Source organism: Corythoichthys intestinalis, chromosome 7, assembly GCF_030265065.1.
Source record: "Corythoichthys intestinalis isolate RoL2023-P3 chromosome 7, ASM3026506v1, whole genome shotgun sequence".
NCBI lineage: Eukaryota > Metazoa > Chordata > Actinopteri > Syngnathiformes > Syngnathidae > Corythoichthys > Corythoichthys intestinalis.
The window spans coordinates 58,267,589-58,285,711 of NC_080401.1; the positions used below are offsets into that span (position 1 = coordinate 58,267,589).

General features: G+C 34.9%; 1 protein-coding gene across 1 annotated transcript in view; it reads left to right on the forward strand.

The window, feature by feature from the left end:
* Positions 1-18,123, forward strand: part of LOC130918476 (cadherin-2-like) — a 115,909-nt gene that overhangs the window by 67,028 nt on the left and 30,758 nt on the right. The window contains exons 5-7 of the mRNA XM_057840198.1: positions 74-229; positions 12,361-12,505; positions 15,639-15,811. Coding sequence (XP_057696181.1) covers positions 74-229; positions 12,361-12,505; positions 15,639-15,811 — 474 coding nt within the window. The remainder of the gene's footprint in view (positions 1-73; positions 230-12,360; positions 12,506-15,638; positions 15,812-18,123) is intronic.

Consider the following 18,123-nt stretch of genomic DNA (forward strand, 5'->3'; position numbering starts at 1 on the left):
CATTATCTGACAGAATTGCAAGGGTGCCATTTAAACCCACGTTGTGGTTTTTTTCGTTCTGTTCATAACACAGATCCGATCGGATCGGGACAAGAGCTGGTTGCTGCGCTACAGCGTAACGGGTCCCGGTGCCGACCAGCCGCCCACGGGCATCTTCATCATCAATCCCATCTCGGGTCAGCTGTCCGTCACCAAGCCTCTGGACCGGGAGCACATTGCCAACTTCCATGTAAGTTTTTGCATTGGCTGCCATACACATGGTCATTTTGAATTGAGAGGACCATTTTGAGGTCAATTTAGCCTTTTCTGGGTTCTAGCCAATCTTTCGAAAATTCAGCCCTCAAAGCCAGTTACTGCTAGCAACATGAAATTTGGCAGGTGAATCTATCATAAGTAGACAAACAAAAAAGTCTCAAGAAGCCATGATCGAAAACACTCAGTGAGTCAGCCATTTTGAATTGATGGGACCACTTTGAGGTCAATTTAGCCTTTTCTTAGGTCTTCTCCAGTTTTTCAAAAATTCAGCCCCCAAAGCCAGTTTTATTTAGCGATATGAAATTTGGTGGGAATGTTTATCGTGCATAGATGGCCAAAAAAGTCTCAAGAAGTCACACTCAGAAATACACAGGAAATCAGCCATTTTGGATTGAAGAGATCGTTTTAAAAGTCAATTCCGCCATTTCCAGGGCTCTTGCGAGTTTTTCAAAAATTCAGCCCCCAAAGCCGGTTTTATTTAGCAAAATGAAATTTGGTGGACATGTTTATCAAAGATAGATGAACAAAAAAGCTTCAAGAAGTAACACCCAAAAATACAGAGAAAGTCAGGCATTTTGGATTGAGGACATTATTTTGAAGTCAAATCAGCCTTTTCAAGTGTTCTTTCCAATGTTTTAGAATTTCAGCCCCCGAATCCAGTTTCACTTATCAAAATTATATTTGATTGAAATGTTTATCATAGATCGATGAACAAAAAAGTCTCAAGAAGCCACACTCAAAAATTCACAGGAAGTCAGCCATTTTGATTGGGGACATTATTTTAAAGTCAATTCAGCCTTTTCCAGTGTTTCCAATTTTTTCAAAAATTCAGCACCCAAAACCAGTTTCACGTAGCAACATGACATTTGGGGAAGATGTTTATCAGATGTTTTATCATAGATAGATGAACAAAAAGTCTCAAGAAACCCCAAAAAATACACAGGAAGTCGCTCATTTTGGATTGAGTAGACGGCTTTAAAGTCAATTAAGCATTTTCCTGTATTCTTGCCATTTTTTTTTTTAAATATTCAGTCCCCAATTCCAGTTTCACTTGTCAAAATGAGATTTGGTAGATATATTTGTCATGCATAGATGAACAAAAAAAGTCTCTTGAAGCCATGTTCAAAAAGACACAGGGAATCTGCCTTTTGTCTTATAGAAGACTATATTAAGTCAATTTAGCCTTTTTAAGTGTTCTTGCATATTTTTAAAAATTCAGCCCCCAAAGCCAGTTTCACGCAGCAACATGAAATTTGACCGACATATTTATCATGCATAGATGGAAAAAAAAGTCTCAAGAAGCTATTTTCAGAAAGTAACGGGGAATCGGCCATTTTAGATTAAAGGAGCGCATGTGAAGTCAATTCAGCCTTTTCCAATGTTCTTGCCAATTTTTCAAAAATTCAGCCCCTGAAGCGTGTTTTTCTTATCAAAATGAAATTTGATGGACGTATTTATCATGCATAGGTCAACAAAAAGCCTCTAGAAGCCATCTTCAAAAAGGCACTGGGAAACTGCCATTTTGGATTAAAGAAGACAATCTTAAATCAGTTCAGCCTTTTCCACTGTTCTTGCCAATTTTTAAAAAATTCAGCCCCCAAAGCGTGTTTTGCTTAGCCAAATGAAACTTGGTGGACGTATTTATCATGCAGAGACCAACAAAAAAAGTTTCTTCAAGCCACATTCAAAAAGCCACAGGGAATCGGCCATTTTAGATTAAAGGAGATCATGTGAAGTCAATTCAGCCTTTTCCAATGTTCTTGCCAATTTTTCAAAAATTCAGCCCCTACAGCGTGTTTTTCTTATCAAAATGAAATTTGATGGGCGTATTTATCATGCATAGGTAAACAAAAAGCCTCTAGAAGCCATGTTCAAAAAGGCACAGGGAAACTGCCATTTTGGATTTAAGAAGACAATCTTAAATCAGTTCAGCCTTTTCCACTGTTTTTGCCAATTTTTCAAAAATTCAGCCCCAAAGCGTGTTTTGCTTAGCCAAATTAAACTTGGTGGACGTATTTATCATCCAGAGACCCACAAAAAAGCCTCAGAAGGCATGTTCATGAAGGCACAGGGAATCGGCCATTTTGGATTAAATAAGAACATGTGATTTCAATTCAGCCTTTTCCAATGTTCTTGACAATTTTTCAAAAATTCAGCCCCTGAAGCGTGTTTTTCTTATCAAAATGAAATTTGATGGACGTATTTATCATGCATAGGTAAACAAAAAGCCTCTAGAAGCCACGTTCAAAAAGGCACAGGGAAACTGCCATTTTGGATTTAAGAAGACAATCTTAAATCAGTTCAGCCTTTTCCACTGTTTTTGCCAATTTTTCATAAATTCAGCCCCAAAGCGTGTTTTGCTTAGCCAAATTAAACTTGGTGGACGTATTTATCATCCAGAGACCGACAAAAAAGCCTCAGAAGGCATGTTCATGAAGGCACAGGGAATCAGCCATTTTGGATTAAATAAGAACATGTAAATTCAATTCAGCCTTTTCCAATGTTCTTTCCAATTTTTTAAAAATTCAGCCCCCGAAGCTGATTTCACTTAGCAAAATGAAATTTGGTGGACATATTTATCATGCGTAGATCCACAAAAATGTCTCAGGAAGCCATGTTCAGAAAGTCACAGAGAAACGACCATTTTGGATCAAAGGAGAGCATCTGAAGTCCACTCAGCCTTTTCCAGAGTTTTCCGAGTTTCAAAAATTCAGCCCCCAAAGCCTGTTTTGCTAATCAAAACTTATATATATTTATCATGCATAGATGAACAAAAAAAGTCTCTAAAAGCCATGTTCAAAAAGACACCGGACGTCAGTTGTTTGGGATTAAAGACGACCATGTTAAGCCAAATAAGCCTTTTCCAGTGGTCTTTTTAAAAAAAATTTTTTTTTTAATTCAGCCGCCAAAGCAAGTTACACTTAGCAACATGAAATTTGGTGAAAATGTTTATCATGTATAGATGGACAAAAAAGTCTCAACAATCCACACACCAAAATACACAGGAAGTCAAATGTTAAATGATGAGATCATTATACAGTAAATTCAGCCTGTGTTCTTTCCCATTTTTCAAAAATTCAGCCCCTGAAGCCAGTTTCACTTAGCAACATGTAATTTGGAGGATTTATTTATCATGCATAGATGAACAAAAAAGTCTCTATAAACCATGTTCTAAAAGACACAGGGAAGCTGCCATTTTTCATTTCTGTTCATTTCTTGACAGATTTTCACTTCACATTCACTTCACAACATGGAATTTGGTAGAAACGCGAGTTAACAAAAAAAGTACTGTTCTCCCAGTCTGGTTCAAAGCCGATACAATGGCTTATTTTCCAGCCATCTTCAAATGACAAAGACGAACGGCCGTAAATTCTGATGACTGGCCGTAAAATTCAAAGGTCTAACAAAGCGGAGATAGAATTATTATTAATTACAGGTGTCATTCCTTGACCTTCGCTTCGAAAGGGAATCCCTTTAGGCAGGGTATATCAGACAGATGGCTGAAGCTAAATCACCAAGCATATGTTGCGGCTAGTCTTGGCCAAACTGCTGTCATTTCAAGCACGGATGATCGTAGTCGAGGGTGAAACTGAAATCTGAATGAAGCCGGCACGTCTACAAATGTTTATCTTTCAACTCCTCCGCTGATGCCGGTGGACGCCTTTTATCGCGTCCTTGTGCTGCACTTTGATACAGTTGCAACTTTGAGTGAGTGGGTGAAGGCATAACATCAGTGAGTTATTACCCAACGATGAACCGTGAGACAGCGGGGAGACACGACACCTGCGGGAAACCCATGCGAGGGCGAGCGAACATGCCAACTCGACAGGCTGCATCCACGCTAGGACAGATAAGTGCTTAAAAGGGTCATTCTAGAAGCTTTAGCTACAGCTGTTCAAGAGGACAAACTTGCTCAAATGTCAAGAATTTTTGGGGATTTGTTTGATAATAATTACTTTTTTTAACTGATGATTGATATTTGGGGTTTGACAAAATATAGAAATGATGATATATTGTGATACTTTGCATCCTAAAAGGTTATCTAAACTATTGGCGTAACTTGCATAGCAAAGGTCCGCTAATTTAAATGCCATATAATGCTAATGTTTACAACACTTGGCTAACTTGCATAGCCATCTTAAATGGTATATAATGCTAATGTTAACAACAATTGGCTAACTTGCAGAGCAAGCGTCCGCTAGCTTAAATGTTATATAATGCTAATGTTTACAACAATTGGCTAACTTGCATAGCAAAAGTCTGCTAGATTAAATGCTATATAATGCTAATATTTACAACAATTGGCTAACTTGCATAGCCATCTTAAATGCTATATAATGCTAATGTTAACAACAATTGGCTAACTTGCATAGCAAGCGTCCGCTAGCTTAAATGCTATATAATGCTAATGTTTACAACAATTGGCTAACTTGCATAGCCATTTTAAATGCTGTATAATGCTAATGTTAACAACAATTGGCTAACTTGCATAGCAAAAGTCTGCTAGCTTAAATGCTATATAATGCTAATGTTTACAACAATTGGCTAACTTGCGTGGCAAAAGTCTGCTAGATTAAATGCTATATAATGCTAATGTTTACAACAATTGGCTAACTTGCATAACCATCTTAAATGCTATATAATGCTAATGTTAACAACAATTGGCTAACTTGCATAGCAAAAGTCTGCTAGCTTAAATGCTATATAATGCTAATGTTTACAACAATTGGCTAACTTGCGTGGCAAAAGTCTGCTAGATTAAATGCTATATAATGCTAATGTTTACAACAATTGGCTAACTTGCATAACCATCTTAAATGCTATATAATGCTAATGTTAACAACAATTGGCTAACTTGCAGAGCAAGCGTCCGCTAGCTTAAATGCTATATAATCCTAATGTTTACAACAATTGGCTAACTTGCAGAGCAAGCGTCCGCTAGCTTAAATGCTGTATAGTGCTAATGTTTACAACAATTGGCTAACTTGCAGAGCAAGCGTCCGCTAGCTTAAATGCTATATAATGCTAATGTTTACAACAATTGGCTAACTTGCCGAGCAAGAGTCCGCTAGCTTAAACGTGCTATATCATGCTAATGTTTACAACAATTGGCTAACTTGCAGAGCAAAAGTCTGCTAGATTAAATACTATATAATGCAAATGTTTACAACAATTGGCTAACTTGCATAACCATCTTAAATGCTATATAATGCTAATGTTAACAACAATTGGCTAACTTGCATAGCAAAAGTCTGCTAGATTAAATGCTATATCATGCTAATGTTTACAACAATTGGCTAACTTGCAGAACAAAAGTCTGCTAGATTAAATACTATATAATGCAAATGTTTACAACAATTGGCTAACTTGCATAACCATCTTAAATGCTATATAATGCTAATGTTAACAACAATTGGCTAACTTGCAGAGCAAGCGTCCACTAGCTTAAATGCTATATAATGCTAATGTTTACAACAACTGGCTAACTTGCATAGCAAAAGTCTGCTAGATTAAATGCTATATAATGCTAATGTTTACAACAATTGGCTAACTTGCATAGCCATCTTAAATGCTATATATTGCTAATGTTAAAAACAATTGGCTAACTTGCAGAGCAAGCGTCCGCTAGCTTAAATGCTATACAATGCTAATGTTTACAACAATTGGCTAACTTGCATAGCAAAAGTCTGCTATATTAAATGCTATATATGTTTACAACAATTGGCTAACTTGCATAGCCATCTTAAATGCTATATAATGCTAATGTTAACAACAATTGGCTAACTTGCATAGCAAAAGTTTGCTAGCTTAAATGCTATATAATGCTAATGTTTACAACAACTGGCTAACTTGTATAGGAAAAGTCTGCTCACTTAAATGCTATATAATGCTAATGTTTACAACAATTGGCTAACTTGTATAGCAAAAGTCTGCAAGCTTAAATACTATATAATGCTAATGTTTACAACAACTGGCTAACTTGTATTGGAAAAGTCTACTCACTTAAATGCTATATAATGCTAAAGATTACAAGAATTGGCTAACTTGTATAGCAACAGTCAGCTATCTTAAATGCTATATAACGCTAATGTTTACAACAATTGGCTAACTTACATAGCAAAAGTCCGCTATCTGAAATGCTATATAATGCTAATGTTTACAACAACTGTCTAACTTATATAGGAAAAGTCCGCTAGTTTAAATACTACATAATGCTAATGTTTACAACAATTGGCTAACTTCCTTAGCCATCTTAAATGCTATATAATGCTAATGTTTTCTAGATAAACAGTGACACTTTTTAAAAACAATATATCGACTCTTGGCGTGAGCTTATCGATATATTGATATATCACCTTTTCGATATATCGTCACACACCTTAAATCTAACCCGGTAACTCTTTGGCGTAGCAACCGGCGCTCTAGAAGCACTGCTCCGTGCGAATTCCTCCAAACGATCCCAGTCAAAATCGAGCACAGCCTTTCATTTTGGTCCCGGCACCCGAGCCGGGCCGAATGAATTCTCTCTAATGCCGGCAGATGAAAAAGAAAAAGTTCTCCTTAAAACGGGAGTCGGCCGACATCTACCGCAGTCACCCGCCTGCGCGCGCGTAACCTTTTGATCGCTAGCGCCGCGGCGTAGCAAATCTGGAGTCGCAGCAGGCCCATTTGCATTTAAGCCGCCTGATGAATATTCATGGCGCTGGATGGAGTTGTCAGAAGCGAGATGCGCCGACATCTTTATTCATGAGGGGGCACGGCGCCCTAACGAATCACCGGCCGAGGGTCCAATAAAGCCCGAGGCTTTATTCGTCATATTTCCACGCCGAGCGCATTCGTCTCGCGCTCGCTAATTGGCCCGATGCCGAGAGTCAAGCGTCTGTATTTTGTACCTTGTTGATGCAGAGCGCGCACGGTAACACCGATGTAAACACATTTACATCAAGAGTGTTGCTGAACAGGAGGTAGGACATGAAACAAGGGTGAGCCGTAATGTTAAGAACACCACTGAGGCAAGGGCGTAGGTTTGGTCTCAATATTGGTTCAAACGATATAACTGCATAACCTGCATGTACACTTTTTGTTGGAGACGGGACATGAATAAGACAAAACAGAATGGGTGAACGGCGATGGTCAGTGTTACATTCCTAATCAATAAGAACCTAATTGCACTGCTGGCCAAAATAATTGGCACCCCTGCAATTCTGTCAGATAATGCTCAATTTCTCCCAGAAAATGATTGATAAATCATTATCATTTTACACAAAACTCTAGGGCTGCAGCTATCGATTATTTTAGTAATCGATTGATCGATGAGCTAGTTAGTTCGAATAATCGAGTAATCGGATCAAGAACAAGACAAATTAAAATACCTGGGGTGAGCCTCAAACGGTATAAAAAACAAATAAATGAGGAGCTACGTACAACAAAAGAATAATTGGCTTACTTACATAGCAAAAGTCCCCTAGCTTAAATGCTATAAAATGCTAACTTTTTTTTACAATGCTCTTAACAAATGGTTCAGACTCACATTCCCACTAAAAACGACTAAATATACTTAAAAACTAAGTCACGAATGCATTAAAAAACATTAGCCCAAACAAAAACTTGGCTTACGTTGGTCTTAACAGGGAGCAGTTGGATTCAGCCATGTGAAATGAGGCAGACCAGAGGACAGTGTATCCACCCTAATCAATAAAACTAAATGTAAACACTTTCAAAATAAACCATTACAACGCCAATTAAATTTTGTTGCTTTGAGTATTTGTTTAATTAAATTCGAATATTTTTTTCTTATCGAATACGCGAGTTAATCGATTAATCGTTGCAGTACTACAAAACTCCAAAAATGGGCTATCATGTCATCCATTGGACAATACGTCAATGTTACTCTTCCCTGATTCACAATAGATAACAAAATGATATTTTATGTCTACGTGCTTGCATCCCTGTCTGATAACAGGATTTTTGGCAAGAGCGATTGTCCCCTGGTTGTCATCGTGTACAGTTGTTGGAGTGTACTGATAAGGATCAATGCTACCTAGTACTTGTTCTAAATATAGGCATTCATGTATGGTTTAAGCCAGTGCCATATATTTAGCTTCACAGGTAGTAGATTCTTAGCTGCCTCTTACATTCCTAACCATAAAAAGGGACAAATTCTCCAGCAGGATGGTGCTCCATCGCTTACGTCAATCTCTAGCTCAAAGTTCCTCAAGGCACAGAAGATCAAGATCCTCCAGGACTGGCCAGCCCAGTCACCAGACATGAAAATCACTGAGCATGTCTGGGGTTGGATGAAAGAGGAAGCATGGAAGACGAAACCCAAGAATGTTGATGAACTCTGTGAGGCATGCAAGACTGCTTTCTTTGATGTTCCTGATGACTTCATCAATAAATTGTATCAATCATTGTCGAAGCCCACGGAAGTCATACAAAATATTTAATTTAGATCTCACAGCACCACTACTTAATTTGCCAATGTTATGAAACATATTTTTGTAATTGAAGTACATTTTTTGTTCAATTTTCACTCTACTTTCTGTAGGCGACAAAACTTTTGTCTTGCCAAAATTGGACCTTTACGCCTTCATTAAATGATAAATCTTTTTTAGTATTTAGGCAACCACTAATAGTGCAAATTCTCCCACTTGTAAATATTAGAGAGGCCTGTAATTGTCAACATGGGTAAACCTCAACCATGAGAGAGAAAATGTGGAAAAAAAAAAAACTGAAAATCACATTGTTTGATTTTTTAAAATGATTTATTTGCAAATCATAGTGGAAAATAAGTATTTGGTAAATACCAAAAGTTCATCTCAATACTTTGTTATGTACCCTTTGTTGGCAATAACGGAGGCCAAACGTTTTCTGTAACTCTTCACAAGCTTTTCACACACTGTTGCTGGTATTTTGGCCCATTCCTCCATGCAGATTTCCTCTAGAGCAGAGATGTTTTGGTTGTCGTTGGGCAACACGGACTTTCAACTCCCTCCACAGATTTTCGATGGGGTTGAGATCTGGGGACTGGCTAGGCCACTCCAGGACCTTGAAATGCTTCTTACGAAGTCAGTCCTTTGTTGCCCTGGCTGTGTGTTTGGGATCATTGTCATGCTGAAAGACCCAGCCACGTCTCATCTACAATGCACTTGCTGATAGAAGGAGATTTTCACTCAAAATCTCTCGATACATGGCCCCATTCATTCTTTCCTTTACACGGATCAGTCGTCCTGGTCCCTTTGCAGAAAAACAGTCCCAAAGCATGATGTTTCCACCCCCATGCTTCACAGTGGGTATGGTGTTCTTCGGATGCAATTCAGTATTCTTTCTCCTCCAAACACGAGAACCTGTGTTTCTACCAAAAAGTTCTATTTTGGTTTCATCTGACCATAACACATTCTCCCAGTCCTCTTATGGATCATCCAAATGCTCTCTAGCGTACCGCAGACGGGCCTGGATGTGTGCTGGCTTCAGCAGGGGGGCACGTCTGGCAGTGCAGGACTTGAGTCCCTGGCGGCGCATTGTGTTACTGATAGTAGCCTTTGTTACTGTGGTCCCAGCTCTCTGTAGGTCATTCACTAGGTGGTTCTGGGATTTTTGCTCACCGTTCTTGTTATCATTTTGACGCCACAGGGTGAGATCTTGCACGGAGCCCCAGATCGAGGGAGATTATCAGTGGTCTTGTATGTCTTGCATTTTCTAATAAGTGCTCCCACAGTTGATTTCTCTACACCAAGCGTTTTACCTATTGCAGATTCAGTCTTCCCAGCCTGGTGCAGGTCCACAATTTTGTCTCCGGTGTCCTTCGAAAGCTCTTTGGTCTTGGCCATAGTGGAGTTTGGAATGTGACTGACTGAGGTTGTGGACAGGTGTGTTTTATACCGATAATGAGTTAAAACGGGTGCCATTAATACAGGTAACGAGTGGAGCCTCGTTAGACCTCGTTAGAAGAAGTTAGACCTCTTTGACAGCCAGAAATCTTGCTTGTTTGTAGGTGACCAAATGCTTATTTTCCACTCTAATTGGAAATAAAATTCTTTCAAAATCAAACAATGTGATTTTCAGGGGTTTTTTTTGTGACTTCAGTGACAGAAAAATATTTCAGTGCACTGATGTCGTAATGTACGGATAATAACGCCACTGTTCAGGCTAAATTTACGTTGAAGAAGTGCCCCCACACACACACACACACACACAATCTAATGCCCCCCCCCGTCATTTCTTTCTGCAGCCGGGTCTGCATTGAATATGGTACGCCTGCCGGTGGTGGCTCCGTTGTACAATTAGCGTCTTTAGTAGGGCAAATTGAAACTCCATTGAAAAATGAAATTTTAAACTAGGTTACAGACAACATACCGGGAAGTAAGGATGATTAGACTAGCAAGAGGTGTTTGGAATAAATTTCCAGCAGGCTGTTGTGAGTCATTCTTTCGTTGTTTGTTTAATCAGGTGAGAAAAATGAGAACTGTTTCTCATTTGCCGTGGCGTGATGTCCTGTAGGCATGTTACGGTTCAGTGTCTTCCGCAGCAGACAGTCGGTGCTGGGATTTAAACAGGCGACCAGCCTGATGACATAGCAAGAATCCATTTTAACTGGGATGGCTGGTAGAAATGAAAATTAAATTAAAATTTGTATTCATTTTCATCTTTAAAGGAAAAATAATGTTGTATTTTTTTAATTAGGATTTTTTTGTAAATTGAAAAGAAAAAGGTAAATGTGAAAAAAATTGAATTTTACTAATAACTTTTTTTTTTTATATATATATTTGTATTCTTTATTATTATTTCCAAACATTAAATATTGAATTTCTTTTTTTACAACAAAAATTTTAATTAATTTACAATTAAAATGATATTCTATTTTTTATTTATTAATTTTTCAATTTAAACATGTTTTTGGATTTTGGGGGGAAATTAAAAGTAAAATGTTTTTTTTAAATAGATTTTAATTAGAAATAAATAAATACAAAATATTTGTATTATCATTTTAAAATTCTAAATATTGAAAAATAATCAGATTTTTTTTTAAATTACAATAAAAATAGAAAACTAAATTTTTAACAAATTTTTTTACTATAATAATGTTCTCTTATTTATCTTTTTTAAATGTCTTATTTTAATTTTGGAAATTGAAAACAAAAAGTCGATTAAACAATTCAAATAATTATGTCTAGTAATTAATAATAATTCTAATAACAATATTAAAATATTAAATATTGAAAAATATTGTTATTGTGTTATTTGATTGAAAAATATTTTCACTTATTTTCAAAATGTTTTTTACAATTGTATTAATTAAAAATTATAAGTAAAAAAGGAAAAATAGAAAATATTTATCGTTTAAATTTTGTAATATAAAGTTACATTTTTTACACTAAAATACAATAATTAAATTTTTTAAAACTAAAATATTCTCTTATTTATTCATAAATTTATTTGTAGAATATTGATTTTTAAATATATTATTATTGATATGATTTTAAAAATATTTTTAGTTTTTTTTTTAATATTTAGTTACAATTGTATTTAAAAGCATTATCATTTTAAAATATTAAATATTCATATTTATAATGCTAAATTTAAATAATACATTTTTATTTTTCAAAATGTTAATCGTTTTACAGTTGTATTCAACATTCACTTAATTTTCAATTTAAATTTTCTAATTTTTTTAATTTTCATTTTCATAAATGAAAGTAAAAAAATTATTTAATTACTTATAAATGTACTATCATTTAAAAAAATACTAATATTGATAAAACTAAATTTAAAAGATATTTTTATTTTTTTTTAAAGTTTACATTTATACAAATGGAAAAAGGAAAAAAAGAGAAAATATTCCTTTTTTTATTTATTTAAATATTTTTTTCTTTTAATAAAAACAACTAATATTCTGTGATTTATTTTGATTTTGAAAAAATTAATACTCTATTTTATTCTACTTAAATACTTTCTTTTTTGAATGAATGAATGAATTTATTGTTATTGTCATCATCATCAAAATCATTGACAGTTTCAGAGTGTGGAATTTTAACCGAAGGAAAGTTCTTCAGAACGATTGGACTCGTCTTGTACTGCATAAAAACACTAATTTGGTTCCCACAGTTGCGAGCCCACGCTGTGGACTTAAACGGCAACCAGGTGGAGACCCCGGTGGAGATCCACATCAACGTCATTGACCAGAACGATAACCGTCCGGAGTTCACGCACACAGTCTTTAACGGAACCGTGCCGGAAGGCTCCAAGCCAGGTACGGACACATTTCAAAAAGATAAAATCCTTTCATTTTAAGTCTGTGCTTCTCGAAGTGTGACGCGAGTCTCACCAAATGTACGCTGGCTCCCTCTAGTGGCACGCCAAAGTTGAAATAAATTCAATGATCGAGTAGAGTTCAGTTGTATTCAACTTGGACGACGAAATAGTTTTACTGTTTCTTTTCAAATATTTTGGAAGAACTTCTACTATTTAACTCACTCAAATACTCATTTATATACTGTGAAATTAAAAAAATAAACTACAAAAAGAGTTGATTTCTTTTTTTTTTAATACTTTTTACTTTTATAAATGAACATTTCATCCAAGTTTACTGCTTTATCTTTTAAATGAAAGATAAAATGAGTGCAGAAGTGCAATAAGAATTTTTTATTACATATAGTGTAATTTTTTTTAAAAAGTACAGTATTTCAGTTTTTATTTAATTTTTATTAGTTATCACTTTTATTGATTGACATTTCAATACTAAAGTTGTCTTTTTAAAGTATTTATTTATTCATATATTAAAAGCATTATTATCATTTTAAAATATTAAATATTCATATTTATAATGCTAAATTTAAAAAAATACATTTTTATTTTTCAAAATGTTCATCTTTTTACAGTTGTATTTAAAATTCACTTAATTTGTAATTTTAAAGTATTTATTTATTCATATATTATTTTATTATTATTTTATTATCATTTATTTGCATTATTAATTAATTATAAATGTAAGAATTGGGTGGGAATTATTAATAAAAACAATAATAATTAATGCTATAATAAATTATACAATATTACAGTATTTAATATTGCTCTATAAACATATGTCAAACAAATGTCATAAAACCGACAACATAAACTTTTTATTTTCAGTTTACAAAAATAAGATGAATTTTTAAAAATAAAAAAATAAGAAATATTACAGAAATTAATTCATATAATGAAGTTTTTCAAAATATTCAATATTTTTAAATAATAATAAATAATACACATATTTTTATTGATGTTTTTTTTAAATGAAAATGAATTGGTTTTACAATTTTTTTCCTGTTTCCAAATTACAAAAAATGGGGAAAAAAACTTTTTTTAAGTTAAAAGAAGTAAGAGAATATTACAAAAAAATTAATTAAAATTTTAAATGGAAAGGAATATTTTATTATTTTTAATTATTACAACTTAAAAAAACAATTTAAAAACAAATACATAGGATTTTTTAACCGTAATTTTTGGACTATAAGGCGCACCTGACTATAAGCCGCCACCCACCAAATTTGACACGAAAACTGCGTTTGTTCATAGATAAGCCGCGTTGGACTATAAGCCGCAGCGGTCCTCACTGTAGTATGGGATAGTTACACCAAAAGATATAAACCGGTAACACTTCATTGACAACAGCATCATAAGACTGTCATAAGACCAAATGTACCACCATCACGCTTTGAAACAATTGGCTGCAAAGCTTCATTGCTTCAAGAAGCGTCATTTGGCCTTCACTGTTCTCGCTTCATTTGGCCATCACTGTTCTCTTGGGGGAGACCGTCAACCTCTGCTGCCACCTGCTGTCAATACTGTTGTCGTCCAGCATGCCTCCCATCATGCATTGCAGCGCTACAGATGTAAATAACAATCAAAATTCATGTTCTTTGATAATTACTTCTTCAGTTACTGCTCCAGTTGTTTCATTAATTGCTAGTTATTGTATATAGTAGCACTGTATTTGACAGTGGTGCCACAAGACTGTCATAAGACCATCATCATACTTATGACAGATGTCATTTTGTCCCAGCCAGCAAATTATATCACTTGTGAATGGATGCAAAAGATCCGAGCTGGAAATAAATGGTGTTAGTGACATAATTTGCCGCATGATACTAAATGAAATCTGTCATAAGCATTCATTAATGCCCATGATAGTGTCATGTCATAATTATGAAGGTCTTATGGCAGTCGTTTGACGCCGCCGTCAAATAAAGTGTTACCTATTAACCCAAATAAATCAACAAATAAGCCGCACTGGACTATTAACCGCAGGATTCAAAATGAGGGAAAAAAGTAGCGGCTTATATTCCGAAAATTACAGTAAATAATAGAAATAATGATATTTTTCGAAATATGTAATATTTTTGAATAATAACAAATAACACAAATATTTTTTAATTGATTTTATAAAAATCAATTGTTATTACATTTTTTCCTGTTTCCAATTTACAAAAATAACATTTTTTAAGTTAAAAAAAGATTATTACAAAATGTTTTTATAATATATTTTTTTAACTTAAATAATATAAATAATATTTTTTGAAAATCTTGATATTTTTAAATAATAATAAATAATACAAATGTTTTGATTGATTTTTTTTAAAAAAAAATAAAAATCAATTGTTTTCAAATTACAAAAATGAAAAAAAAAACTTTTTTAAGTTAAAAGTAAGAAACTATCACAATAAAATTAATTAAAATTTTAAATGGAAAGGAATATTTTATTTAATTATTACAACTGTAAAAAAAAAAAAAAAAATTTTTAAACAAATAAATAGGATTTCATTTAATAAATAACAGAAATAATGACATTTTTCGAAATATGTAATATTTTTTAATAATAACAAATAATACAAATATTTTTTAATTGATCTCATAAAAATCAATTGTTATTACATTTTTTTTCTTGTTTCCAATTTACAAAAATAACATTTTTTAAGTTAAAGAGATTATTACAAAATGTTTTTATAATATATATTTTAAATAATAATAAATAAATAATATAAATATTTTTCGAAAATCTTGATATTTTAAAATAATAAATAATACAAATATTTTTGATTTATTTTTTTTTAAATAAAAATCTATTGTTTTTCTTTTTTTTTTCCTGTTTTCAATTTACAAAAATGAAAAAAAAAGAAAGTTTTAAATTTCTTAAAATTTTTTAAAAATTTAAAATTTCAAAAAAAAAAAATGTAAATTAAAAAAAAACAGTACAAGTACCTAACCACCTCTCGCCATTTTTCTGTACACTCTCGTATTTTAACTCATTAGCTGCCATTGACGGCGATAGACGTCCAAACGGATTGGACGTATAACGCCGTCAACGGCCGCCTTCCTGACAACCCTACTCCGCCTCCCCGCAGGAACCTTCGTCATGACCGTGACGGCGGTGGACAAGGACGATCCCAAGACGGCCAATGGGATGCTGCGCTACAAGATCCTGACTCAGAGTCCCCAAAGCCCGTCCACCAACATGTTCACCATTAACAACAAGACGGGTGACATCATCACCGTGGCGGCGGGCCTGGACCGCGAGGTGCGTAAGGGAGGGGGGGGGACGGGTAGGCGGGGGCGTTCGTCGGCCATATGGAGTCCCCGCCTGTCAGCGTCTGTCTGGCCCGCGGCGCTTCCCGCGGCGCGAAAACAGATTGTGTCTTTTTTTAGTCATAATCCAACACTAGTGCAGCCACCGTTTGTCATTTGCGTGCCAGCGCGGGGCCGTCGAAAAGACTGAAACCACGGCCGCCCGTCCGTAAATCGCTCGGCGACGGCTCGGGTTTTATTCAGGAAACGCAGTCTCGCTCTTTTATTTGTCACACGGCAAATTCATTGGTATAAATTGTCAAATGAGAATTGAAGTCGACTGTAATCCATCGTCAACGGAGGGGAAATGAATTGAAACGTGTCGCCGGGTAACTGGCGTGAATTGTGATTCGTCGTAATTGGAGGGAATACGTTCTTGTCACTCGCTAATGGAAGCCGACCGTATTTCGTAACGGGGTAATATAAGGGTCATTCTGGAATTGGAAGATATTCATATAACAAACTTATACTGTAAATTAAATAAATCCCTTTATTCGCCCTTGATTGTTCTTGAATCCAAACATAGAGCTTTTCTGACCTTTGTGACCTTTGTCCTCACTACTCCAAAATCTAAGCTCCTTTTCCGTTATCTATGACCTTTGATCTCACGACTCAGAAATTTCCTCATACAAACATATCCTGTAAATTTAATGTTAATCCCTTTATTCTTTTTTGACCTATATGACCTTTGGCCTCACTACTCACTCACGACCTCAGCCTAAGCAGTCAAATTCAACGGATTGCTATTTTTCTAACATCAGTTGACATTCGACTCTTTTGCTTCTCATCATATCACCTACACTGCAAATTCAAGTTAAATAGACTTATCCATATCCAGTTATCGAAGAACATCTTTTCTGATTTCTATGACCTTTGAACTCATGACCCCAAAATTTAATCACCTCTTCCGTTTCATAATACGAACATATCTGGCAAGTTTGATAATAATCCCTTTATTCGTTCTTGAGTGCTCATGAAAGCAAACATACAGACAGACCTTTGCTGACCTGTGACCTTCGGCCTCACTACCTGAAAATTTAAGCTCTTTTACTCACTGACCTCTGTGAACACTACTCCAATTTTTTATCAACTGTTCTAATTCAAATTCCAAACATATCCTGCAAATTTGACAATAATCCCCTCGTTCGTTCTTGACTTATCTTGAACACAAGCATACAGACCTTTACTAAACTTTACTCAACTCTAAGCTCCTTTACTTACTGACCTCTTTGAACTATGACCTCATTATTCCAAAATTTTATCAAGTGTTTCGATTCATATTATTACAAACATATCCTGCAAGTTTTTATAATGTGTTTATTTGCTCTTGAGTCATCTTGAACGCAAACACGGACCTTTTCGGACCTCGGTGACCTTTGACCTCACTACTCCAAAAATTCCTTTTACAAACATATCCTACAAATTTGATAATAATCCCTTTATTTGTTCTTGAGCTATCTAGAACACAGCCATACAGACAGATCTTTGCTGACCTGTATGACCTTTGGCCTCATTAGCCGAAAAAATCTAAGATCCTTTTTTATCATCTGGGACCTTTGACCACACTACTCCAAAATTTCTTATGACAAACATATCCTGCAAGTTTGATAATGAACGCAACCATATACTGTAGACTAGAGATGTCCCGATCGATCGGATCGATCGGATCCGATCACGTCATTTTCAAAGTATCGGAATCGGCAAAAAAATATCGGGCATGCCTTTTTGTAATATATATATTTTTAAATTAATCGTTTTCTAATTGTATTTAACGTTACAGACATAATATGTTACACTCATCCAGAGTCTTTAGTTTAGGCTTAAGGTAGGGTTATCAAATTTATCCCGTTAACGGCGGTAATTTTTTATTTTAATTTTTTTTATCACGTTAAAATATTTAACGCAATTAACGCATGCACTGCACGACCCACTCACGCATTGTCGCGTTCAATCTGTAATGGCGACGTTTTACCTATGTATAGAGCTAAAAGGCAGCGTAAAATGAGTAGAGTGAATTTTGGCAGCCTTTGGAGCCTTTTTTTAATTGGCTAAAGCCTTACAATCCCTCTCCCTACGATTAGAAATATCGTGGGAAGCAATGTGGGGAAGAAAGGTAGAAATTGATCTTTTTCTCAACACCCTACGTTATTTCCCAACGCAGAGAAGATATAACAATTGGTACCACTACGCACAGTCATGGTTGCACTTCCCATCATGCATTTGGGCAGAACAGGTAAATGGCTACAGTATCATTTACTGAAAGCT